The sequence below is a fragment of the Onychostruthus taczanowskii genome, unplaced genomic scaffold, assembly GCF_017590055.1.
Source record: "Onychostruthus taczanowskii isolate IOZ18803 unplaced genomic scaffold, ASM1759005v1 scaffold10, whole genome shotgun sequence".
NCBI lineage: Eukaryota > Metazoa > Chordata > Aves > Passeriformes > Passeridae > Onychostruthus > Onychostruthus taczanowskii.
The window spans coordinates 12,898,604-12,924,839 of NW_024496526.1; the positions used below are offsets into that span (position 1 = coordinate 12,898,604).

The 26,236-nt window shown below is 41.4% G+C and overlaps 1 protein-coding gene across 1 annotated transcript in view; it reads right to left on the bottom strand.

Moving 5' to 3' along the window:
* Nucleotides 1–26,236, bottom strand: part of LOC121336300 (von Willebrand factor D and EGF domain-containing protein-like) — a 165,807-nt gene that overhangs the window by 112,569 nt on the left and 27,002 nt on the right. The window contains 3 exon segments of the mRNA XM_041405320.1: nt 3,165–3,397; nt 5,926–6,151; nt 16,071–16,255. Of these exon segments, the coding sequence (XP_041261254.1) occupies nt 3,165–3,397; nt 5,926–6,151; nt 16,071–16,255 (644 nt within the window).

Here is a 26,236-nt window from a genome sequence, read left to right on the forward strand (position 1 = left end):
TTTCCCTTGTGAGAGAAAAAATAGTTATTTTATATATTGAGGCAATAATTTGCTGTCTTTTTGGCTGGGCATAACCTCCTTCTGTTGGAGAGTGCCATGAAAAGCAGCCACAGAGCTGCTTCTATCACAGAGCTCAGAAAGGCTGGTTTTGCTTAAACATTCTTGTTTTACAACGAGCACCATGGTTTATGTAGGGTGACAATTGCTCCTCGCCGTGTGAACTTTTGGATTGCTGTGCTGAGCAAAATCTGCACAGTTTTCTTCTAAACACCTTTCTTTCTTAGCATAACTCATTACTCACAGTGTGCTGCTATAATTTATAGATGGCTGTGCCTCGAGGAATGAAATGACCTCTGTCACTATCACATAAATAAGGCTTAGGAATGCCAGGATTTTCATATCAGATGGAGTAGGCTTCTTTCAGAGCTTATAGAGAAATAGTGGCATGTTATAGATTTATTTAAGACTGCAATAGTTTCATGAACATTATGCTGCCAGCATTACTGTCTGAAATAACAAAATTGGAACCCAAAGATGGGGGGAAGAAAGGACACATGATGGCTATTAAAAAATAACTGGCTGTTTAGTCAATACAAGTTCAGGAACGTTGGCTGGTAAATCTCAACTCTTCTCTAAGGTTTGACTGCGTATTAAAATATATCAATAGCTATTCCATTATGTGAGTGACCTATTACCTGGAGATGTTTTTACAAAGAACAGCATTGACATCAACCACCCAAAAAGTGATGTAAAAAAAATCATCTTGCTTGGCTGTGTTTTTTTTTTTTTTTTGTCAAGAAAGGAACAGAGAAGATGCTGATTTCAGGCCATGAATGTGTGGAACCAAATGCAGGTTACTGTGCAAGTAGAGGTTATGAGTTAAAAAGGTTCAAAAAAGGCAAGTAGTTTTCCAAATGGTTCAAATTTTCTGTCCTGGGAGACAAATTCTGCCTTGAATTCCCCTTGTGCACCCTGGCAGTGCACAGCTTTGGGGATGCTGCCACTGGGCTCTGCATGGAGAAGGGGAAAATTACTGGAAAGTGCTCCTGGTTTATTGTCTCCTCTCTTATATAGCTTTTATCAGTTGAACCTGGCCTCCCTTCAGTGGTGCCTGAGAGAATATTCTTTCCTCTGCAACTTTCTTGGGCAGGTGAGAGTTACCCATTGCCTCTGTGTGGTGGAGTTTGGTGCCAGGGTTTGAGTCCCCTTTTAGTGGCATCCCCTTTCCTCTAGGGTAGCCCTACAAATGCTAGATTTCTTCAGATTTGCAGCGCTGGAGGTGAGAGTCTTCTCCCTTTTGACTCCTGTTAGACACCCAGACTGGGATGGCAAACAGTGAAATGCTTTTTTAAAATCTTTATTTTGTAAAACTGAATTCTCAGCTGCAGCTTCATTGCTTGGTTTTCACCTCTGATGATTTATGGATAATTACAATTAGTCTAATAGGCCATGAAGGCCTTTAAAGAAGCCTAACAAGGAAGAGAATGCTTTAGTCTCACTAAACCCACTAAATTAAACACGTAGTTTCAGCAGAGGACAAAGAAGGGCTTACTGGAAACTTAATACAATAAAAATAGTCTTATAAAGATTTGGCAATGCTACTTGTTAACAGAACCATATTTCCCCTGAATCCCTCAGGATTGTTAAAACAAGATTTGAAATGATTGCAAGTGAAATAATTTTGATGAGAATATCTCTTCATAGCACAAACTTGTCTTAAACTGGCAGAATTATTTGCCTCATTTTATAACATGTGAGGGCATCATCAGTCAGATTCTGAACTGGGCTAAAGAAATCATTATCTCAGTCAGCATTTCTCAGGCCACATCTGGAATATTGTGTTCAGTTTGGGTCACCACTACACAAAAACATGTGGGCAGCCTGGAGAGGGTTCAGAGAAGGGCCACAAAGATGAGCCAGTGTCTGGGGAGCTGCCATGTGATGAAAGGTTGAGAGAACAGGGTTCATTCAGCCTTGATAAAAGGAGGCTTAGGGGAAACCTCATAACCACGTTCCAGCTTTTAGAGTGGATTCAAAGAAGATGGAGGGTCCCTTTTTACAAGTAGTAACATGGACAAGATGAAGAAAAATTCCGATTCAACACAAAAATATTTTTTTTTCACAATGGGAAGTTATCCATTGGAATAATCTCAGCAGTGGTGGATTTCCCTACATTGGACACTTCAGGGTCAGCAGGAAAGGCTGCTGGGCTGTCTTGTCTAGACTATGCTTTTGCCAAGAAAATTTAGACCAGATGAACCTCGAACCCTCTGTTTGGGCTGGCATTCCATGATTCCATGATCTCAAAGAAGAGCTGCAAAATACCAACACTATTTCTAACCTACTCTTAACACCAGGACATTATCCCTATTTATTCTGTTTGCTGTAGCATCACTAATGTCCCTCTGCCTGTAAAAGTTATGAACCTAATTTAAATTTAAAAGTCTTGTTTCTGTACTATAAAAGGCCATGAATTCATACACAAGTCAATTTTTTTCCCACATCTGTATTGGTTTCTGTTTTGTTGTTGTTGTTGAGAGCAGATCATTGTTGCTGTGTAAGCCATCAAATATACTTCTTAAAGATTGTTTTGTAATGAACTCTATCTTTCAGTATGCTATTGAACCAGGAATTTGGAATCAGAGAAGCAGAACAACATGAAAAAAAAACCCATAAAATGAATCTCCCTCTCTTTTAAAATGTATAATTTTTTTTTTTTCCTGTGAAAAGATGTTATTGTGTCTCTGGTCCATGGATATAAAAATTACTGAGTGCCTGCAGCTAAGCCTGCCTCTGCTGCAAAATCTCACTGCCTCAAGATACAAAAAGTACTAAGAAAAATTGGCTCAGGCACATGTACCCACCACTTATACAAACCTCACAGCATTCAAGGTGTACTGTAACTGCAAGTATTCAATTTGCCTTTAGAATGTGGTAAAATACCTTCCAAGAACCCACTGCAATTCACAGAAATTTTACAGGTCCTGAACCCGGTTAATGTTATTAAATAATCTTGCCGTGAAACAATCTCAGATCTTTTTTGGGCAGTAGCTCTAAGCACAGGGAGCGAGGAGCAGCATTAATGGAAGCACAACAGAGGTTCAGGAAGGAGGTTTGATCCCCGTGGGTGTGTGACCTGTGCCGCTGAAGGCGCGTGGCGTTACCGTGTCTCCCAGGAGGAGATTCGCGCCGTCCATCTCCACGTGGGAAAACGGCTGCGGGGTTGTCTCCTGGTGGATCTGCTCCCTCTTTCCAGGGCTGGAGAGGCGAGACCAGAGCACCCTGAACTGCACTGGGGGCTCAGGGGCAGGGGGGCTGTAGCTGCACTTCAGGTGGACTCGGCCTTGCACGAGCTCGGGAGTGATGGCCGGACGCAAAGCCAGGCTTGTGGGCTTGTCTGGAAAAGGGAAACAAAAGAGGGATGTGGCACAAAATGTTATTTTGATGTTACAGTTGTTCACCTAATAAGATGTCAATGCAATTAAACATGGGAGAAGCACTACATTTTATCTTCCTGTGACTTAATTAGTAACCATGCAAGCAAGAAGGTGTGTTTCATACCAAATGCAAAAATTGCTAATTGTATCCTGACTACCTATTGCTGTTATACCATCTGACCTGCTGGTTTTCAATGTGGTTCTTTTTGTTGTTGTTTTTTTTTTTTAATTTTGTAGTGAGAAAAACATTATTGAAATTAAGCACTCAGATTAATACAAATTAATTACTCTGGCAAAGGTCCTCAGCTTTGCATTTCCCTGGAGCACAGCCTTTTGATCCAAGTTTTGCAATAAGCACAGGAGAGATATGAGAAATCACTATGTTGCAGAGGTAAACTGACTCCCAGAAAGCAGCCAGCCTCTATTGCCTTGCTGTGAACATCCTTTCCAGGCTGTTTTAGGATGTATCTAGGCTAGGTCTGCTCAATATAGTCTCCCTCTGCCCAGAATAATGCTATTGCTCTAAAAATACAGCTTGCTTTCTGTAGGCATCAACAAGTAATGAAGTCTGAAACATTTGTTCCTGTTAAACTCCCTTAGAAAGTAGAAACACAGAGAGGTATAATAGTGTAAGGGGATGTTTTTCATCTCTAGAGACCCAGACTCAAACAAAACATGAAGCTGGTTCAGATGCTTCGAAAGGATAAATTAAGTAACTTTTTCGGACAAGTGTAGAAAATATAATATGTGAGAACCCAAGAGAATAAAATATGAAGCTGTTTCAGCAGAACAGAGAACCAATGTGTTAACATCTGTCCAGGGCAAACAGCAAGAGGTGAGAAACAAGTTACTTAAAAGATGAATAAGGACCAGTTGTTTATACCCTTCTGTATTTCATTTCTTAGAGAAGCTGCCTCAAACCGTGGCTCACATCATGACTGTGTGTAGGAAATTATCCCAGAAGGACAGAGTTAGGTGATCAGCTTGGGGGAGGATGTGAGTGGAATTGCAAGCACGAACTCTGCTTTTCCCAGCTGTGTCTTTTCTGCCAAGTTCTGGAGTTTTAAATTCAGTTTGTTTTGCAGCTCAGAAGCGCTGATTGCTGTCCTGCTCCTGAACCCCCAGCAGAAGGGGCTGGGGAATTGACCCTGACACAAAGCCATGGCAGCTGGACCCAGCTGAACCTCTAGTGGTGCAATATTTACAGCTGAATTTAAGCCATGAGGTAAAAAAACCCAGTAAAAAAACCTCCAGATTTGTGGTTTTTTCCATCCAATGCATGAGACTGCAAAAACATCCTGCAGGAATGAAAGACTCTGAAAGAATGGACCTCACTGAAAATGAGATTGGGATAGATGGGAAGGGATAAGCTTTCTTACCTTAGAAATGCAGGTGGCTTTACATCACTGAACAGGTGTAAGTCATCAAATAGGACAAAGTTATTCACCCAAAATGTATTGGCAAAAAAATTCTTTGAACAAGACTAGTGGAAATCTTATAGTTTATAAAAAAACCAAGCTTAAACTGAAAAAATGACTATTCAGTTAAAAAGTAATTTCTGAGTAAGAATTGGTTTCATTTATTTTAATGGATTTTTTTTTATTTCAAATACTGAATTAATCTCATGTCCTTTGAGCCTTTCTTCCTTCCTCTTCTTCAAGTAGGAATGTTAAAATATTGATAAAGATAAGAAAATAGTTATCTTTCTCTTTAAAATTTATTTAAGCTTGGATTTTGCCCAATTGAAAAGCTGATAACCCTAGTTTCTCAGTGTCACGTTTCTGTCCAAAAACACTAAAAGGAAAGTATAAAGGTAATTTTTTCATTTTGAGAAAGGAGCATGTTTTCTGGTGAAATCTATATGCACCTGGCTGTGTTCCAAAGTTCAGGAGGTTTAACTGAATGAGCAATTGCTTTCTGCTTTCCCTTTGTTTCCTAGCTACCGAACAGGGGTTACATCTCTCGTAGTAGGCTGAAAATTATTTCTGATGAGAACAATTATATAAATGTCATGAAAAAGATGTTATCAGTTTGGTTCGGGGTTTTTTGTTTTTTTTTTTCTCCTTGCAGAGTTTCAGAATTACCTTTTTTGAGGGGGGATACTGCATTGTTAAAGATAAGGAGAGGCCTTAGAGACAGTCTCCTGGATACGGTGCCTGGGTGCAGCTGAGATTCCTCTGCTCACTCGCTTTGCCACTCCAAGCCAAAGTGGAGCCAAAGACAGTGGGAAAGGTTACACGTGAGCTGTAACCAAGCACAGAACGCTTCAGCAATACACACCAGATTACATTTTGCACTGGTAATAGGAGCTATTCTTCAGGAACACCTTGGAGTGCCACTGATTTATTTCCTACACGCTCCGTGCCTTAGCGGGAGTGACGCTTGACTCGCAAGGTCACCGCGACGCACACTGCAGCACCGGGGCGTCTGAACACCCAGCCTGAGAGGCACGAGCAATCTTGTTGATAAATACTTTGCTGGTCCTCACCTTCTGCACAGTAGCCCATGCATCCTGGCGTGGGCTGCAGGAGATAGACAAAGAAAGCGCCGCAGTTCCTGACGGCCACGGGGATCCGGAACAGGCAGCAGTCCCTGGTGCCCCCAAAACCCTGCCAGGTGGCACAGCCCGTCAGCCTCTTGCTCTCCCCAGGAGCTGGCAGGGATTCAGACTTCAGCGACAGCCACACTGGAGCTTGTGTCCCACATTTGTTCATCTGAGGGCGCACACAAAAGGAGATGTTTATGGCAAGTGTGGTAAGATTCCTTTCAGGAAAAGGAATGGAATCGTGGAATCAGAGAACAAAGTCTAACAAACACTCTGTAAAGAAGCATTTGATATGATCAAATTGATATATTTTGATATGCTCAAATAAAATGCAATTGAAAAAAACCCAGAAAATTTGGAAATGGAGTGACTACAACCAAATGGACTGAGATGAAATGAGGGGCAGTGAAAAGGACTAAAACTTGCCAAAATGACTCCAATTAAAATCCTGAAATCAGAGAATGAAGGTAAACAAAGAGAGAGAAGAACCTAAAGAAATGAAATGTTAAATTAGAAAGGAAAAATTCTGAAAGCAGGTGAAAACAATAAAAGTGAAAGGGACAACAAGAAGTGCAGGGAAATGGACCAAAGCTTGCCCAAATAGTCCTCAGTGAAATCAGAAGATTTCATTCCCTTTCCTGAAAGTGGAGACCACTAAAACCCAAGAGCCTGCGTGAACCTGGAGGGTCAGTGAAAAAGCTGTGTAGGTGGGGATGAAAATGTCTTGCTCGGTTTTGAGAGGTGGTTCTACACAGATAAAACGCTTAAAGGACACAATAACAGGATTCCAAAGTATTTTCCTTTGGTTTTGGTTGGCTTGTATGAAGAGGATGAAAGCATGAAAGCAGGCTAGATCACCTGCCCCCAGACCAGCTCACTGCTCCTGACAGCTCCTGCCCTTCCAGCACACGCTGGGCACGTCTGTGGGACCTGTACCTCTCCCTCATTCTTGAAGAGAGACACACATGAAGGACGGACAAAACATATGTGCAGGATATGCCTGACTTAACTTTCTAATTTGTTATTTTTATTTTATTTTTGCTTTTGGGCTTTTATCTATTAACAAATTCCCTGAATACAGAAAATCCCAAAGCAGAAGGCGTTGCTCTTAAATGGTTTAAATGACAGCATGTTGAGTCATGGCCAGGAGAGACTGATTTCCATTTCCCAACTTAGGGATGTGTGTTCAGGAATCTCAGATCTGAGTTGCCCTCTGTACCTGTCAGGCTCTCTCCCCTGACTAAAGGAACATGGTTCTCTAAAGCTGCCTTTAATTTAAGCACCTCAGTGAGGAGATTAGGTGTAATCAGGGCCTTATTAAATATACAAAGCCAATTACAATGGTGACTCATTTTTCTGCACCATTACCTAGCATTTGCCAATATGCAAAGCACAGAGGTATTTGAGCTAAAGTTTGGAAACTATTACCAAATACTGACAATAATTTGCTCTCAGATATCAGTCATATTCAGCAGAGTGTGACTGCTGCTGTCACTTTGCATTTCTGCAGCCAGTGACAGTGAACCATCTCTACTAGACCAGCTTGGGGAACGTGATTCCTCCCAGTGTGAGTGTTTGGCTATAAATCACATTGGGGGAAAAAAAAAAAAAAAAAAAACCAACCAAAAAAACACCCAAACACAAGACCCACCATCATTTTTTCCATTGGCCCAGGTTTGCTGCTTCACTTTCAAGATTGAAAGTTATTTGTGACAGCAGGGGAAGCAGTGAAAGTCAAAGGATAAATTTATTAAGTCACGCACCAGTTCCCTCCTGCAGTTTGAGTTGTACCTGGGAGCTATTCAAGCCAGGAAGCAGGGGCAGGGGAGAAGGGGTGCACACCCAGGAAAGCAAGGGTAGTTGAAAAACAATCAGCACTGTGACATGGCATGACACAGTCTGATTTCCATTTGGAGCTGGTTATTGCCAGCCTTCTGAAAACTAGGATTCCAGAGAGACACCACTGCAATTGTCCAAGGCTGTTGGGGTTTTTTTCCTCCTGAAAAGTGGCAGCAGCTGAGCAGAGAGGCTGACCCTGCCTTCCCTGTTTGGTGTCCTGGTGGTCTTGCAGGTGGCACTGGAGCTCACACAGTGCAGCAGCTCCCTGGGGAGGAGCAGCCTTCCAGCACTGTGCAAACAAAGGAGAAAAAGGGCCAAAATGAAAATTCTTCTAGGTGGAATTTTAGACCAATCCCTTCCCCTGCTTTCTTTAAAAGCCACGTTGTGTGTAAGTTTAAAGAGGTTCTTTCTGTTTGTTTATTTACAGCTTGAAGGGACTCGGATGTTTTCTGTGCTGGTAAAAAATACAGATGATGGGAATTTATTGCATCCTGGTCAACTTCTGACCTAGAGTGCAAGATATGGTGTGGAGAAGCATGTTTCCAGAACGTGCTCATGAGCATACACTTGTAATGACCTGGGAGAGTGGAAAAAACAACATCCAGGGAAGCAGCATGGGAGAAGAGAGAGGGATGGAAACTGAAGCTCTGTGGTCTCTGCTTCATCCTCATCTGGGTGTGATACCTGCAGCCTGAATTTCCTCTTACACAAGGAAACCACAAACTTCAGTGCCTCTGCTTGTTTAAGTAAAGATTGCTGGACTGGAACATTCTTTTTGAAATTGCACTAAAATGCAGGCATTAGTGAGTTCACCTTGGAGGTGTTTGGAGCCACACAAGCTGGAAGAATAAGTTATGGGGAGCAGAGCAGCAGGGATGAGTGAGCACTGGATTTCAATGGATGTGTGCAAACTCAGAGAGTCTTGGAGGAAAGGGTTTGGTGAGGAGACACAGCACAAACTACTCATCCCAACTGGGAAAAAAAAAATACTCTTATAATTCTCTGTAAAGGAACTTTTTTTTGCTTAAAATGAGCTACAGCATCCATCTCATGCTGCTTTTGCCAATGTAACTGGTACCAACACGTCAGTGCTGCTCTGCTGGGAGTGCAGCTGCTGGGCTGCCTCTGGCCAGGCACACACAGTGCCTCAGTTTCTCTGGCTGCTTGACCTTGGGCAAATAACAAATCACTGACTCTCTGTGTACCTCACTTTCTTATCTCTCAACCAGAGGTGGAGGTGGCTGAGATGGTAGTAGCCTTCGGTGCCTTGCAGCAGTGCTGGGAAGATAATTCATTAATGAGACACCCACCTCTCTGCTGTGCTGGGGGCCATGCAGATAAATAGATGTGAATGCATTCTGGCTGTGAAAAAAGACAGAAAGTGATCCATACATAAAAGTGGGCCTGGATCTCTTGTTAACACACAGAGGAAAAACTGAAATGCTGGAAGAGGTGGATGGTGATTTTCCCCCTCTGTTTTTATCCTCACCAGAAGTCTGTGAGCCATTTCAGTGCTGGAGAAAGTGTGGATTGGCATCACTGATGTCAGAATGCAGCTTTCTGATAAACCCCCACGGGGATCTCCTACATTTACCCTGGCCAATCTTGCACTGACACCACTTGAGAGACAGTTTGTTATGTAACATGCACAAATTACAAGCAATGACCAACCCTTACGAGGGTAAAAAAATCAGACTGTGAGACAGCAAGTCATTGCAACAAACTGTGACACAGGATAACAGGCTGGCCAAGGAAGGATTTTGGTATAAATCAAGTGTTTCTGTTTTCCTGGCAGCTATATGACACACATGAATTTATTTTCTCTTATGAGCTGCATGTGGTCCTTCTGAGTCAGGCAAGTTGCCACATACTAGCCGAAAGGATTTGCTGCATGAGGCCTCTGTGAATTAGAAGACAGACCTGGGAAGGCAAGGGCAAATGTATATTCATGTGTTCAAGCAGCAGTAGAGATAAGAACAGAAAAAAAAAAAAAAAAAAAAAAAAAAAAAAAAAAAAAAAAAAAAAAAAAAAAAAAAAAAAAAAAAAAAAAAACCAAAAAAAAAAAAAAAAAAAACAACAAAGCAAAACAAAACAAAACAAACAAAACAAAAAAAAAACCCACAACAACAACAACAACAACAAAAAAAAACACACAAAAAAACCCCAAAAAAACCAAAGAAAACAAAAAAGCAAAGAAACTTAGAAGAACAATCTAGGAGAAGAGGCTTCAAAGAGCCAAAATTTTCAAGTCCCCACTGTGGCATGATTTGCATTGAATTTTGTAGCTGTCATTTGGGAGAGTAACCAGAAAATTGAATACAGAGGTAGCAAATGATTGGCATTTAAAACAGAGAATTTACCTGCAATGCCTGCAGTCACTGCTGCTCTAAGGATGCTGGAGAGATGTGGGATCTCACAGCCCCACTCAGCAGCATTTCCAAAAGGAGGGAGGAATTACACAGCTGCCTCTACAGGAGAGCAAACTCCACAGGTTCAGGTGTCCAGTGACACAGCTTGCACAAAGGAGAACTTCTCCAGCACAGAAGGGACACTTCAGGCTGTTGGCAGCCTTCTTTAGTATCTTTCCATACTTTATCCAATCATAATTAAGGGGTGTTTTTAATCTTCAAAGCATTTTATAAACCTTACCCAACTAATCTTTGCAACACCTCTGTGTGGCAGGTAAGCATTCATTAAGTATTTTTGATTCATAATTAGGCACCAGCTAATAATTTAAATAATCCAATTTAGAAAACCTAAACAATAAAAAACCCATTTTCTCCCTTTGCCAAAACAAGGGAACGAGCCATTACTGTTTAATCCAATGATGTCTCCTACCATTTGCTTGGGGTTTGGAGTATCAACCAGTTTGATTGATTGGACACTGTGGTTCTTCATAATTGCACAAAGAAATCAAGCTCGATTGTTCTTGTCACTTGGGTACTGCTGAAATTATGCTGTTAAAAATAAGTAGCACCATATGTGAGGAATGCATTGTTTTAGTTGGATGGAGATGGAAGGCTTTTTGGTGCGCTGCTGGTTGGCAGTTAAAGCATTATGATTTTGCATCTGCTATCCACTCAAAACTTTACTTTAGCTTTTTTTTTATATATATATTTCTTTGTAGTTAGTTAAAGTAAATAAGTTTGGTTTTTTAATTTTTATTTCAGATTGGGGCCAAACTCTGCAGAAATCAGTTTACGTCAGGAATATCTGTAGCAGCAATTAAACTGGTGCTTGTCTTGTTTTTCTTTTAAGCACATGCCTCTGAACAATAAAGGCTTAATTGTAGTTTGTACAGAAGGGCTTTTGCATGTCTGAAAAACAAGCAAGAAAAACAAAGGCTCTTCATACCTAGCATTATGATTGGGAATATTCACATAAGTGCTCAAGAAAGAATTACAGATTAAATAATACCTTGAAAGTGTCACTTGCTTTTAAATTCATAGAACAATTGCAAATCAAAGTGGGGTTGGATTCAGAGCAAAATAATAATTGAAACAAAGTAATAAATTAATGGCATGCAGCTGAGGTACTGTGTTTTGATTGTGAGTATAAAATGTTCTAGAAGAGGTTAAGGAGGAGGGAATGAAGCTAAGTATGGAAAAATAAATCTCCTCTAGGGACCGAATATTAAGCATTATAAGCAGGTTAGACTCGCCATGCTTGAACACGACCTTGCTTTACAGACCAAAGATTAGCATTTAAACCTGTGTTTGATCCTCGTATACATGTAAAAAAGTAAACCTATAGTGCTAAAAATGGAACTATTGAGAAAATACCAACCCTTACTGCATAACATGTCCTCCATTTATGTGCACATTTACTGTTGTACATGAATTTACAGCATGCTCAGATTTGGAGAGGGTTTTGCTCATTTAGAGGATGAAATTTCTGGGGAAGGGTACTGGAAGTTATCTTGATACCCCATCACAGGCAGGTATTATTGGACATTTATCAAACAGAGTCTCATATCCATAAGTAGCTTGTAGAAAATCTTGCTACAGAATAGTGTGTGCCAAAAAATTGCAGTTATGGGGCTGGCTCATGGGAAAGAAATTTATTTAAATCACAGAATCAGTGGGGCTGGAAGGGACCCACAAGGATCATCAAATCCAAATCCTGGCCCTGCACAGGACAATCCCAAGAGTCACACCAAGTGCCTGAGGGCATTGTTCAAACACTTCTGAGCTCTTTCAAGATCTGTGGATCACTTCCTTGCAGTTCTTGGAGCTGAGACCCTTCCCTGGGGAGCCTGTTCACTGCCCCACCACCTCTGGGGAAAGAACCTTTTTCTAATATCCAGCCTAAGCCTCACCTGACACAATCTCAGGCCTGACACAATCTCGGGTCCTGTCACTGTCACCACAAAGCAGAGATCTGTGTCTGCCCCTCCTCTTGCCCTCACAAGAAAATTGAACAACCCGTGTCTGAGCTCAGGAGTCTCTGAACCAGGGGTTGCTGGACATTGTTAATGTGCAAAAATGAAATTATTCCCCTTTCCTGCCATTCCCTCCAGAAAAAGACATTCAGCTGCTGGTGAGGACAAGCACCTGGGGCCAGTGGAACTTCTCCACAGGAAGAAGAGAATTTTCAGCCCATTTCTGGCTCTGCTATGAGTGTGGTGTGGCATTTGAATTTGCATTACAGGCAGCAGCGTGCACTGCTCTGCTGTAATCCACAGATTGATATTTTATCTGACTGTGGAGCAGAACTTCAATAACATTAGTGTGTGATGTTCCCTTACATTTCTTTTTAATGTTTGTGCCTCCCATGGGGCTTGCCCATATGTACACGAATCCAGCTGTATGCATATACCCTGCATTATTTGAATTCAAAAGCTGGAATTTCTCCCATTGATGTATGTTTTCCCATATTGCCTGTTAAGTACTTCTCTGTATTTTTAATAGATTTTCTGTTGAGTTTTAATTTTTCCATCTTTGGTTCTTCCTCTGAAGGTCATTTTACTATGGTCTGGCCATGTCTGTGCATTGTTTCTTGCTTCTTAATATACTGCTTTAATCTTAGTAAAAGCTTCACTATATTTTTTCCATTCAAAGTTTTTGCCTTTCACAGAAGATCTGGCAGTTCTTTTTGAAGAAAACATGATCCGTAGTAGCAGCCTCAACACCTGAGGATCCAAAATTTGCAAATTTTTATTGGACTTCTACTACAATATATTTTTGGATTGGGAAGTGGCTGTGGCCAGGAGTGGATGTTCAGGATCTGGTAATTGCTGTGCCTCCTTTGGGAGCATAGGGGGAAAGGCAAGGAAGAAATAGAGGGAGGAAGGTCAGGATCATTTGTTACCTGCCCTGAGAAATTCAGCAGGCAAAGCCTAAATTGGAAAGCTCTTTCAATCAAAAACATTTTGCTGGAGGAATAAGTTTATGGACAGCAGTTGGATTCAAGGGATGGCAAGTCCAGGGATGCAATTAATATTTTCACTTTCTCTGACATAAAAGCTTTTTGGGTTTTTCTTCTTCTTTGTTTTTTTTTTTCACTTTGTAGCTTCTGGTGTTTTCTTCTGTCTTTTTTCCCTTTTTTCCCCCCTTTTTTTAAATTAAATGAGTGGATGAGAAGCAGCCCCTTAAGAGCTGCTGCTCGTTTTTCATTGCAAAGTTTTCTGTGCCCCTGAGCTGTGGCAGGGCTGCATCCTGGGGCTCTCACAAGCCCTGTGTGTGCCCTCCTTCTCCTCTCTGTTGAACCTCACACTCCCTGTGCTTATGAAACAACGTGCAGACAGGGACATATTTTTATCGTGGAGGTTTACTTCATGGCAGGATTGGGAGCACAGGCACTGAGAGGCTGTCTGGAGGAGTCAGGCTGTGGGAGCTCCCCTCCCTCATGTCCCCCAGCACGTGCCATTTGTCCTCCCACGCTCCAAATCTCCTTTATGGCTTAAATCCCTCCTGAGCTCAGCTGGGTGACAGGAATCCTTACCCACCAGCACTCTGAATTAAGAAGTTAATCTCATCCATCGATAAGCAGCTAATTGTATCTGGCCAGTATCAACACAATATCACTGGGTATATATTTTACAAGGTGCTGGAGTAATGTACTTTTTAATTCTGCAGCTGTATTGTCAGGCTTTATTTGGTCTCTTTTCTCTTCTATCTGTTCAGGGTTTTGTCTTTGACTTTTTTTAATTAAAATCAGCTCGCTCCAGCCAGACTGGAATGTCCAATAATAACTGCTTATTAAGGAGTGGAAGCTGCACTGTTATTAATTTAAATTATTTTGTTCCAGAGGTTTTGCTGAAATTAAATGGAAAACCAAATCAAACAATGATTTAATTAAGTGGAAGAGATAGAATGTAGAGGCAGATTTAGAAGGTGAAGATCTAAAAGAAGTGTATCCTTTCAGTTTTGACATCTAACAGATGTAATCCTTCATCAGCATGGCGAAGCAGAGATTTACTGTCATTCAGAGGATAATGAAGAAACCAATGGCAAGAATTATGTTACAAGATAAGAAACTAAACTAATGAATATACCTTCACAAACCTGAATGAAAAACTCCAGAGAAGAGATTAAAAGAAACAAAGCATGCATTGTTAGAAAGCAATCTCATGCAGCTGAGCACTGCTACACACTGAGAACTGCTGAAATGTAATGAAAAATTAAATAATATTATAGAATATGGATGTACACTTATAGAGCAACCTGGAAAACTTCACAGTACATTGGGATATTTGAGGATGCTATGAACTTAATTTTTCAATAATAATCCTACCAATTTATTAATGTCAATAAAATTTATAGTTTATATATGCAAAGTGTTATAAATTCTACAGAAATAACAACTATCTCTTAACATTTCACTAAATGTTAAATTATTAAGACAAACTTAATTTGTGGTGAGTTCACAGGTCCAGTTTGAATAGATATAAAATGTTTTTGCTAATTTTGAGAGGGTTCTCCAGCTAGAGTATAATCACCCAATACCAAACATCCTCACACTCTAGGTTGAGTATTTCATCTTTTAAGTAATTTATGGTAATTAGTTTATTATTTTCTGAATAATTTTGTTTAACTTTATGTTTGAAATTATGCTAACCTCCTGCAGTTGGGATATTTGAGGTGACAGTGACTTTAGTGAGGGGCTCAAGTTGCTCTGGCAACAATGATTGCAAGTTAAACATTATTGTCATACATATTAAACACAGATAAAACCAGATAATTATTGTTTTGTCTCTTTTATAGAGAATGGTGGAGGGTTTTTTGCTCCACAAAGCCATTAGCATACTTATGAAACTAAAGAATGTGAGAATTGATTCAATGCAGGAAGAGATTCAACTGTAGTTTTTCCTTCAGTTTCCCCAAAGATCACTTTAAATATTTTTTTCTGATTTCTCCCTTCTCATTTAATCAGAAAAAACCTCTAACTCATAATAATTTATATGAGAGAAGAGTCAGATTGCAGAATGCATTCTTAAAGCCATACAGTTGCTTGGAAAAAGCACAGCTTGAGGTGACATACATGGTTTACTAAAAATCTCTCTGTGGAGTTGGAAAACACCTGGTTTTATGCTGGAACATTCCCTAACCTGGTTAAATATTGGCTGCTCCATAGGGATCCTGGTCTCTGACTGGTGCCCTTGCATGTGACAGTGGTATTGTGTGCCACACACTTGGGGTTCACTAAATGTGGTTGTGTTTGAGGGTCTCCAGGACGAGGGAAGAGATGAGAATCTTGACTGCATATTTCAGAAAGTTGATATTATATTATATTGCTATACTAAAATGATACTAAAAAGAATAAAGAGAAAGGATCTATCAGAAAGCTAGAAAGGAAAGGAATGAATAATAAAAACCTGTGACTCTCAGAGAGTCTGACGCAGCTGGACCATCATTAGTCATTAAATTGAGACAACTCACATAGACTAATCAAAGATGCACCTGTTGGTAAACAACTTCCAGACTACATTCCACCATCATCAGATAGTTATTGTTTACATTTCTTTTCTGAGGCTTCTCAGCTGGAATAAGACAAAAATCCTAGCAAAGGATTTTCATAAAATAGCAACAGTATTGCTGGTTTTGATGGTGATGGTGGTGGTTTTGTTGCTGTAGTTTTTATTGTTGTTGCCGTTATTCTTGCAATCATTATTATTATTATCATCATAATTCAATCATAATTCCCCCACTGGATACAGAGTCTAGGACAGCACAGGGAGGGATGGGGAGGAAAACCCGCCCTGAGGGTTTATTCCAGCCGCCCAGGGGCAGAGCTCAGGTTCTGCTGACCTCGACACACCGGGTGGGCATTTCCACGGGCCGCTGGCCCAGCTTGAGGCGGTACCATGCCGGGGGCAGGGAATGGTCACACAGCAGGTCCGGGCTGGCCGCTCGCTGCAGCTCCAGGGAGTCGAAGCTGGTGCTCCTGCGGGGGTCCCGGAGGATGCGGTGCCCCCCCGGCCAGCACTCGGGAGCTGGGGAGGAGGGAGAGGGCAATGAGTAATTAGTTAATCACTTTAATTCCGCTGGACGCTGCTGATAGCTTGTCTGAGATTGGAAATGGGGGTGTGTATTCTGTTCCTGTCTCTTAGAGGTGGGGCAGTTATCTTTTGTTCATTGGGCAGTTTTCTTTATCTCTTCCACAACCAATCCTCCCTCTAGGAAATACCTTTTGTTCATGGGCCATTAATTTTTAATTATCTTCTGTTAATGGGCCAGTGAGTGTCCCTGCATGGCTGATAAAATTCCATCATCCCATTGGGAGATGCTCTGCCCAGGGGAGGAGCCAAGCATTCCCACCTGGATACAATCTGACCCTGGAACAGCACAGCAGCCTTTGCCCACTGCATTCCCAGAGGAGCAGCTTTCTCCTGCCCTGCATTCCCAGAGGGAGAGCAGGCCCATCTCCAGCAGCCCTGGAGCTCCAGAGGAAAACTCCCCCCTTGTGCAGGACCACCATGGAATGGGACTGTGCCACCACCCTGCAGGAGGGCTGAGCCACCATGGAATGGGACTGTGCCACCACCCTGACACACACAGTGTCAGCTCCTGAACTGACTGTGGCAGTGGTTTGTTTTCTTTTTTGTACTATTTCATTTATATTTTTAATTGTCCTAGTAGAGAACAGTTATTCCTATTCCCATATCTTTGCCTGAGAGCCCCTTAATTTCAAAATTATAATAATTTGGATGGAGGGAGTTTACATTTTCCATGTGAAGTAAGGCTCCTGCCTTCCTTAGCAGACACCTGTCTTTTCAAACCAAGACAATCCTAAATCCTTTTATATTCCAATTCATTTTAGGATTGGGATAATTTTCAAGGCGAACAAATCCAGTTTTAACTATATAAAGGTGCAAGCTTAGTAACATAAATATTTTAGTTATAAAGATTTTCATCATATCTGAATCAGGACCAAACCCCTTCACCTTTTAACATGATTTCAGCCTAATTTTAGGGATTAACATTTGAGTGTCTCCTCGTCAGAAATCAAGTAGTGTTTTGAGGTTCCAAAGCCTTGTGACCTTTGAAAGTACGCGGGGTTTTAATTTAATTTATTACATGCATGAATTATTTAATCATGATATAAACTGATGCTCGAGTACAAAGTGCACTTCACATGCTTTTAAATATGTGCTGAGAAGATTCAGAACAAGTGTTGAGAAGACAAAAAAAAAAGAGAAATTGTATGAAAACAGCAGTAAAGGGTTTTGAGAAATCAGCTCAGCTTAGGCTTGAAAATATTGAAGCCACAGGTCAGACTCACTTGAGCTTGGCATAAAGCCAAGCACATCAGGGCTTGTGTGTGTGCATCTCAGAGTCTGAATCAAACCTGCTGCCCCTTGACATGTGTTTGTTTACTCACATGCCCTGTTTATTTTCGTACATTTCTTGAATTTTACAGAATATTCAATTCTTTTCTTCTCACCTAACAAAAAGAAGCCTTGTGGTGGTTCTGTTAGAAGCCGTTTATCTGCAAAGAGCTGAGCAAAAATGGCCTTTTCTTGGTTATCTGAGCCGTTTCTTGATGAGGCCAGGTCCCTTTTCCCCACGCCAGCGCTGCAGTGGGCACAGGAGGGGACTGAGGTGGAGCTGCTCTGCTCTGTGCTCAGCAACAGAAGGCTCAGCTAATTTCTTGCTGCAGTAATCTTTAATTGCTAATGATGATGTAAGGGGCAGGGGCCACATCACAGGAATTGCACATACTGGCAGTTAGCAAAACCACCTCTTTTCTCTGTAAATAGAGATTATTTATGTGGCGCCGTTGACAGAGAATGAGACCCCTCCCCACAACCTAATTTTTCAAATGTCACTTTTCAGATTGTAACTCTGCTTTAATATTACGCCAGTGGCACTCTGAAACACATTTATCATTTTTATTTTATTGACAAGATACTCAGAAGGTCAAAGTCAATCCATTTATGGCAGTATTTTTAAGATTATTTTGATTGTGCCAAAGGCAAGGCAATGGTATACAAGACAAATGGGGACAAAATGTAGCGTAACGAAGGCTTTATTGCAATTTTCAGGGAACTAAACTGTCAAAGCCATTGCAATTGCAATGCAAAATTCTGCTGAATTAATACAATTGCCTTTTTAAATAAAAAGGAAGTGCCCTAAGCTTTTCTTTCCTATAGGTAAGAGACATTTCAGAGAGGGAGCACTTGGAAATATTGCACCTCTAATTAAATCTGGGATCAAATTCCTTCCCTCAGAAGTCCTTTCTGGAGACCACATGGAGACTGTCCTTTGCTAATTCCCAGCCCAAGGGAAGAAGTGACATTTCAGCAGACCAACTATTTTACAAAAATGAAAAGTTTACCCTATATTTAATACCCCTTACAAAAATGCAGACCCTCGCTGACCCCTCCAGTACCACTCAAGGCTCCAGGAGTGTTAATGGGAACAGAATCTTGGCTGCTGATGCCTTTTGCTTGCCTGAATTAGCTTCTGTCTGAACAAAAGGAAAAAGGAATCTAAAAGCAAACAGCTCTTTGCATGGTATTGCCACAGGAATCTTGCAAGGACATTGTGATGTAATTAATTGCATTCACTTTCTCAATAACAATAATATCAAATAGTGCCTTTAGATGTAACTAATAACCTTCTGCTTGATATGTATTAGCTATAATCCAGATTCACACCACGTGTTGTGGTCTTGCCAGTGATTAACTACTCTGTCTAAACAATGCAAATATATCAGACACTGACACATGGCTAATTGTTTTTCATCCCTTGCATGGTTTTGTTTGCAGTAGTTTAGAAGAGGCTTTCTAACATCTTTCACATCATCAGCAGAGGAGCTGCAGATGGGCCTGGCAAAGGCCAGGGAGGTACTTGGAGGAGCACAAGGAGGAGACCTCCAAGGTCCCTCGGGAGAGGGGTGTTCATCCAGTAAATTCAACAGGATGCAGGACAAAAAGCCATGTGTTTGGTCCCAGAGGAGCCCTGGCTCAAACAGCCCCCTCTGAAGGTGTGTTTCACCCTGAATTCACTGCCAGTCTGTTGATGTACCTGTGCCTGGGTCTGGTTGTGCTGGCAGGCTGTCACTGAGGAGGCAGGATGGCAAATGGATCTGCTGTCACTCCCCTGGAGCCATCCTGGCGGGTTTTGTTCCCTGCCTGACGCAGAGCAGACCCAGGCACAAAAAGCCTCACCCGGGTTTTGCAGCGAGCCATGAGCAAAACAAACCCTCAATTACTAAATTCCCCTTGTAAAATGGTGCTCATTATGGCCCCGTGGCAGGATGATTGTAAACTTTAACATGCAAATTGCAGGCTGTGGTGCGAGTTAATTACCACTGGCTTTCCTGCAGAAATAAATGAATAAAGGCATCAATGTAATCAGACTTCATTATAAAAATGTTATTTAAAAGAAAACAACAAGAAGGCACAGCTGAGCCCTGGTGGTTCTTCATCTGAGAGATGCCCACTTGTACCTTATGGTGGCTGCAGCTACCATACCAAATCAGAGGAAACTTCCCTGTTCAATTTTAATTCAGGTGCAGGTATCAAGCTGATGGACAGCCATGAAGTGCTCAGCATCCCAGCTGTCCTCCTTGTGCAAATTCATGTCTAGTATGGAACCAGTGCTACTCTGGGCTCTGTAGGTTAGGTTGTCTTAAAAAGGAAATATTTATTTTATTAAGAGAACAAATTTCATTTAATCCAGCGCTATTCCTACTATTGTGTTTAAGGGGCCCATAAAAAAAAAAAAAAAAAAAAAAGAGAAAATCTGGCTTTTTAGGGAGCTAGTTCTGCTTTCCTTCAAGAAGAAATTAAACATTGCAGTGAGATTTTGTAGCTCTCTGTCCTGAGCTGCTGGAATTAAATGCTGGCTGTACCTGGTGCTTTAGTCTCCTGCAAAGATCTGCTTCTTGAACTACCACCAACACAATATAGGCAAGGAGCTGTTGCTAAGACATAAGCATTTGTTTGCTTTACTATAGACTCAAAAGCTTTTACCTTGGGGTTTTTTTTAATTTAAGATTTTTTTGTCAGAAAGTTGTGGCAAAGAGACATTGAGTAGCTCCTTTTTGACACTGAAAGCAAACAAGTAATAATACCTGTTGTATCTGCTGGGTGAAAATGACATTTGAGTAGCTCTGGTGGCTGATGGAGCAGGTTCCTTGGGGAAAAGCCTGTCTCCACCGAAGCCATCAGGAATGATGCTGCTAATGCCTGGATGTTGAGAGTCATCTGTTGATGTGTGGGAAAGGAGGGGCAGCTGTGGGCTCGCTGGGGAGAGGAGAGCCTCCTGCAGAAGGCAGAAGCATCCAGAAATATCCCATGGGAAATGAGCAGGAGGTGGACATCTGAACTGAAGGCGCTGCTGTGGGCAGGGGGCTTGGCTCTCAGCTAAAGGAAACATCAATGCGACCACAGCTGGAGGAAGATATTTGTGTCAGCAGGTCCTGGGGACAGCTGGAAGCCCATTCTGAGCTGGCCAGTGTTGTACCAGGTGGCAGTGAGGCTCCACAGGGCCGTACCAGGGACCAGCCAAACACGAGTCTGGAAAGGTGAACACAGGGCATCGCTCTGGGAGACTCCCTGCTTTGGGATCCCCTCCCTACCCTCACATCTAACCCCTGAAGTTTCCAGCAGGTTGGTAGCTGGATGCTCTGCAAACAGCTGAGTCACCTGTACAATTTTTGGGCAGAGGTACTGGTGGGAAAACGCTGCTTTGGGTCTTCTTGCTGAGGGTCTGTCCCTCCTGCTCATGGCCCTGGGAAGAAGCATCAGCCATAACAGAGATAAAGCCAGGAAACTTAAGAGTGGCAGGCTGAAAAATCATAAGGAAATAACTTGCTAAACCTTTGCTTTCATTTCTAAAGACAGGTGAATATAAGTGTAATAGAGCTTTACCTGTCCCTCTTGCTCCCAGTAAATATCAGTGGCTTAGCTGGAGGAAGGTTTAAGAAGTTGTGAGATTTTGTTTGTTTGCTTTGAATAGCGGCTGCAAATCAAATAATATCAATAGGTGATGGCAGCCAGGAAACCCTGAAAGAAATATAGTCCACAAGCCTGAGGTGCATGTTTGCTTTGGGCAAAGCCACACAATATATCTAAAGGGCATTCTAAAGCCTTGGGAAATAGCTGGCAAATTGTAAAATAACTTTTGTTTGGAGGGTGGTTGAAAAGCCAGCGACTGGTGCAGACAATGCTAACCAACAGCAGCATTTGGTGATGGGCTGTGATTGCTCTGTGACCAGGAGTGATGGGCCCCCACATGCAGATTTCCTTCTGGCCATCATCTCCCATATTGTGGGAACTCAATCTGGAGTTTGCCCCAAAAATACATGTAGGCATATGTATGTATGCATAACATATATTTAAAAAATATATATTTCAAATTATGTATGAGTACTTGTATTTTTGACTTTTGTATGACATACAGTAATTTTTTGAGGTCCCTCCCTCTGTGGCAGATTTTCACATTTCTGCTTTTTGTTTCTTACAGTCCACAGTGAAACAGAACCTTTTCCATTGTGTTTGACTTTCTCTTCATGGGAAGATTATGAAATATTTTCATTTTGAAAACTCATTCTGAAATGCTGAGGGTAATAAGCCATAACTCCAAATTAATTGCAGACAGAGGATGTGTTCCCTTTCTTCTCTTTCTGTTTTAGAAACAGAAGGAAACATTTTAATCACCAGCCACTTCCACGCTCAGGGGCTGGATTTCAGTGAGGCAGAAAAGCTCAGGTAAGAGTTTCTGAAGCTTTCAGCATGTGAGTGCCATCTCTTCCCCATATTGTCATTTACCACACCTTGAAAGAGAGTTTGTGGAGAGACAGAAAGGCAGATGTTGGGAAAGGGAAATTCTTTCCAAGCTCTTAATGGATGTGTTCAAAACAACAGTAGAATCCAGCCCATCTGAGAACATTTAAAAATTCCTTTTGGTGGTTGCACGTTCCAGGTGAGCAAACATCTATTAGTAGATATTTGTAGCTAAGGAACACCTGACAGTTTATCAAAGTTAAAAGTTCCTGCCCTTATTTCACCAATACTTTAAAGACTTTTCTTCAATTCTGCCTGCTGATGACAAAAAATTTCATTCTTAATGATATTCAGAGGCAGAAATTTGTTGTGAATGTGACAGTGATCACTACATTAAAATGCTTGAACCATGAGTGCTCCTCTGGTACATAAAACATAATAACTGTATTAAAAAAACCTTGATAGCTAATAAATAAAGCTATTTTCAGAGATTTCAAAATCAGAGGAACCTCCTACTGAGCTGAAATGATAAGGAAGCCCATTGTACAAACACTACACACTCGTAATGGCCAGATCCTGAACAAGTCACAAAGCATTCATAAGGCAAAATTGATAGAGATAAATGAGCCATTGTGCAAAATGAATGTAATTATAGAAATTTTGACCCAGGAAGAGGCAAGAGGCCGAGCACCTGCTGAAAAGAATATGGCATTTAATACATGTTATTTGTACTGAATAACAGGCAGATCTGAGAAAAAAAAAAAACCCTCTTACAATCTGAAGGTGTTGTTTTATAATGCATCTGAATTTCATTTGTCTGGGAACAAGGTCACATGTCATCCTGGTCTTCTGTGGAGTAAAGCAATAAACTATTGACAAACCAAGGGCCAACGCTCAGTTCCAGAGCAAACAATTATTTATTCACGCTCCTATCTCTTATCTTGCCTTGCATTTCTATTTTTAGCTTGTGGTTTAGAATGGAGGAATTGATTATGTGAGATTTTCTTCTAGTTTGTGTATCCCCTGAATAATTTGCAGAACAATGAGCTGCATACAGCTCACACAGGAGGATGCAGGGACAGGCAGAGAAGCTTTTTGTGTGGGGCCAGGGGAGGTGTCAAGAGGGGCTGATCAAACAGGTGAAAACAGGGGGTCCCTGTGGAGAGTGTGAGCAGTCTGAGTATCTTCCTGGCAGGTTACAGTGGATTTTGGAGAACTGTCACAGCAGATGGGATGGACAGCACTTTCTTCAGTGTCCTATATATAGAGCAAGTGAAGGAACTTTTTATTTTCGTGTGGCCAACTGAAGAAAATGAGCCAAAAAGTGTCCAGAAGAATTTTTTTTACTTTAAAATGCTTCAGTTTCCAAGAATCACTGTCTGGCATCTCTCATCAGTGTGGAAATTGCTCATGGACAATGTGGTGGACACAAAAAGGACAGGAAACATCACATAGATAAAAAGCAACAGGCCAGGTGAAGCCACTACACCTGCTTTGCAAAATGCAGCCTCATTTATTAAGTGTGCCAGTTAGAAAAAACAGCAAAGCCAAATTATGTCAATAGCTCTATTATATTTGACTAGATCTCCTCCTCACTTATTCTGTCTCAGTCCTAAAGCCAGGAAGGCTGAGAATCTGAATATAGAAATCACTTTCTATTGCTGTGTCACAACAGAATTCAAAACCTCATAAATTTCCTCAAGTTATCTCTAAGTTAATCATGACGCCTTTAAGGGCTTCTCAATAAAAATCAATAAAAATAAAATTATAATTATTGTTATTGATTGGTCTATTTTGCTCTCATCCCTCAGAATGAAAAAGTGAAATCAAAGGAAAAGTGTCTTTCTTACCTCCTAATCTCAGCTGAGCATACAGTCACAAATAGCTTTCCTAAATAGAAGCAACAAAAACAAACTCACAGGTTTTGATTTTAGAAGCCACTGGGCTCTATTCAGATGGAAATTTGATTTCCATGGAGAGCTGGAGGTGTTTCTACACCTCAGCCATGACACTGGCTAATTACCATTCGCGAGCCACACATTTTTCCAGACTGTCTCCATGGATAATGCTGAATTTTGGCCACGTTTTCCTGCACTTCCTCAATGCAGTGCTGTATGTGGGTGATATTATGCTGGGGAAAGTGTCACCACTCCCTTGCTGTCAGTGCTCCCAGGCTGCAGCAGAGGCTGGTGAACAGATAAGGGGACTCTGAGTGCTGCCAAATTCCAGGTCTGCTGTGTGTCCTGGGAGTGATTCAGCTCCGAGTGGATGCAGGGTGACCAGGCAATTTTTCCTGCCATTGTTTTGCTATTATTCATTGCTGTTATTCATCCCATTCACGGGCACAACAGTGGCTTCAGCTCCTCACGTGTTTATAATGGGCTTTTCTGTCGGGGCTCTGACATTTTGGATGAATGGCTGGGCTCCCTTTTTCCTCTGGAGCAAGGCTTTATTTGCTACAGTGCTGCAGTAATGTACACAGATATGCTCCACTTCCCAGCAGCTGCACTAACCTGGAAGGATCTTTCCAAAATCCTACCAAAATTTAGGTTTTCTCTGACCCTGTCCTTCACCCCCTTGTGGGCTGTCAGCTGTGTGAAACTTGGAGAGAGTTGATATGAAACAGTCTCGAGCACATAGCAGCTCCTGCTGTGGATGCAAAAAGTTCTCCTCATGCATTATAGCATTCTGGATGGATTTAAAAAATATTGAAATAAAAGGTCATGAGCTAGAAATAGCCAGCAGCCTGCCTGGCCACTGTGATAAGATAAAGCTGTGTACTCCCAACCGTGGAATTGCAACATTAAGCCTAATAGATTTCTAAAATCCAAATTTATCAGCAATCCTCACTGTTTGTTTCCTCAGCTTTTGAAAGGCACTGATTCTGTACATATAGCCATGGTGTCTTCAAACCTAAAAGAAATCAGTGTCTTCCTCCCATGGAAAGAGGATTGTATCAGTTCTAGCCAGCATCTTCCCTGGGCCATGATGGAATTCCAGGGAATCTCACACATATTTTTTTGTCTCTAGCACCTGGCAGAGGTCTGGTAATGCCTATTCACACATGAAACAACAAAGCTTTCAGTTCCTAGATACAAAAACCTGCAGATAAATGTATTTGCTATTTTTATTTAGTTGATTTTAGTTCTCAGTTCTAACAGGCACTGATTTTCCTGTTTTGTTTAGGGTCATTTCTGCTTTGGTTGCTCCACAGATCTCTGCTTTTTTACCATGAGTAGTAGGACCATCAATAAAAATAGTAAGCACTGATTTTCCTTTTTTGTTTAGGGTCATTTCTGCTTTGATTGCTCCACAGATCTCTGCTTATTTACCAGGAGTAGTAGGACCATCAATAAAAATAGCAAGGTTTCAGGAACTTATGAGGCCTTCAGCTATAAGCTGCTTTTTGATGCAAAAGAAAATGCAGCTCAGCTGGTATCAGCTGAGTCTTCACCACATTTACAGCTGCTACCTGTGCAACCTTTTAGGATGTAATTACCATAATAAGAAAAAACATCTCCATAATTATATCTGTGTAAAGCCCACTGCCTGTCTGTGGCCATGCAGCCAGAGCTGCAGGTACAGATCTGCACATCCACAGGGGACACAGGGGATTAGGGAGGCACAGGAGCAAAGAGGGGACAATTGTTGCCCCATATGGTGCACATTATTGGCAGCTGTGCTTTGATCAGGATCAGCCATGCAGAAGGCAAACCCACTGATTTCTTCTCATTTACACTGAATTAACTTTGATCACAGCGTAGGTTTGTGTGTTTTAAAGCTTCTGCTGTCTTGAAAATGTGCTGGGGAGGTCTGTGTCCTCAGAAAAATGGAAATGAGCAGAAATGAGCCTTGTCCCTCAATGGCTGATGGGGCTGTGGGAAGGTTTCCCAGGCAGGGATGGCTTGGAATGGGATGGGGATTTCTTCACCACAGTCTACATGGTGTTTCTTACAGGAGGTACAGCACTGGCACTTTCTGTTCTTTAGAAAGAAAATAAAAGAAAATCAGATTGCCAGATGGAGTATTCTCAATGGGAACCACTCTGCTCCTCAGACACTGACAATGCAGTGCAGTTTCTTCTCACCAGATGAGATGAATCCTAGCAATTTTTTATTTCCGTGGAGCCATTTCCATGCTGAGCTTTTCATTCTACTTTTCATTTTACTCTTCCACCTCCTTCTTGCCTGATAACAGCCAGAGCATGCTTTTAGGTTATAAAATAAAGTTATACCTTTT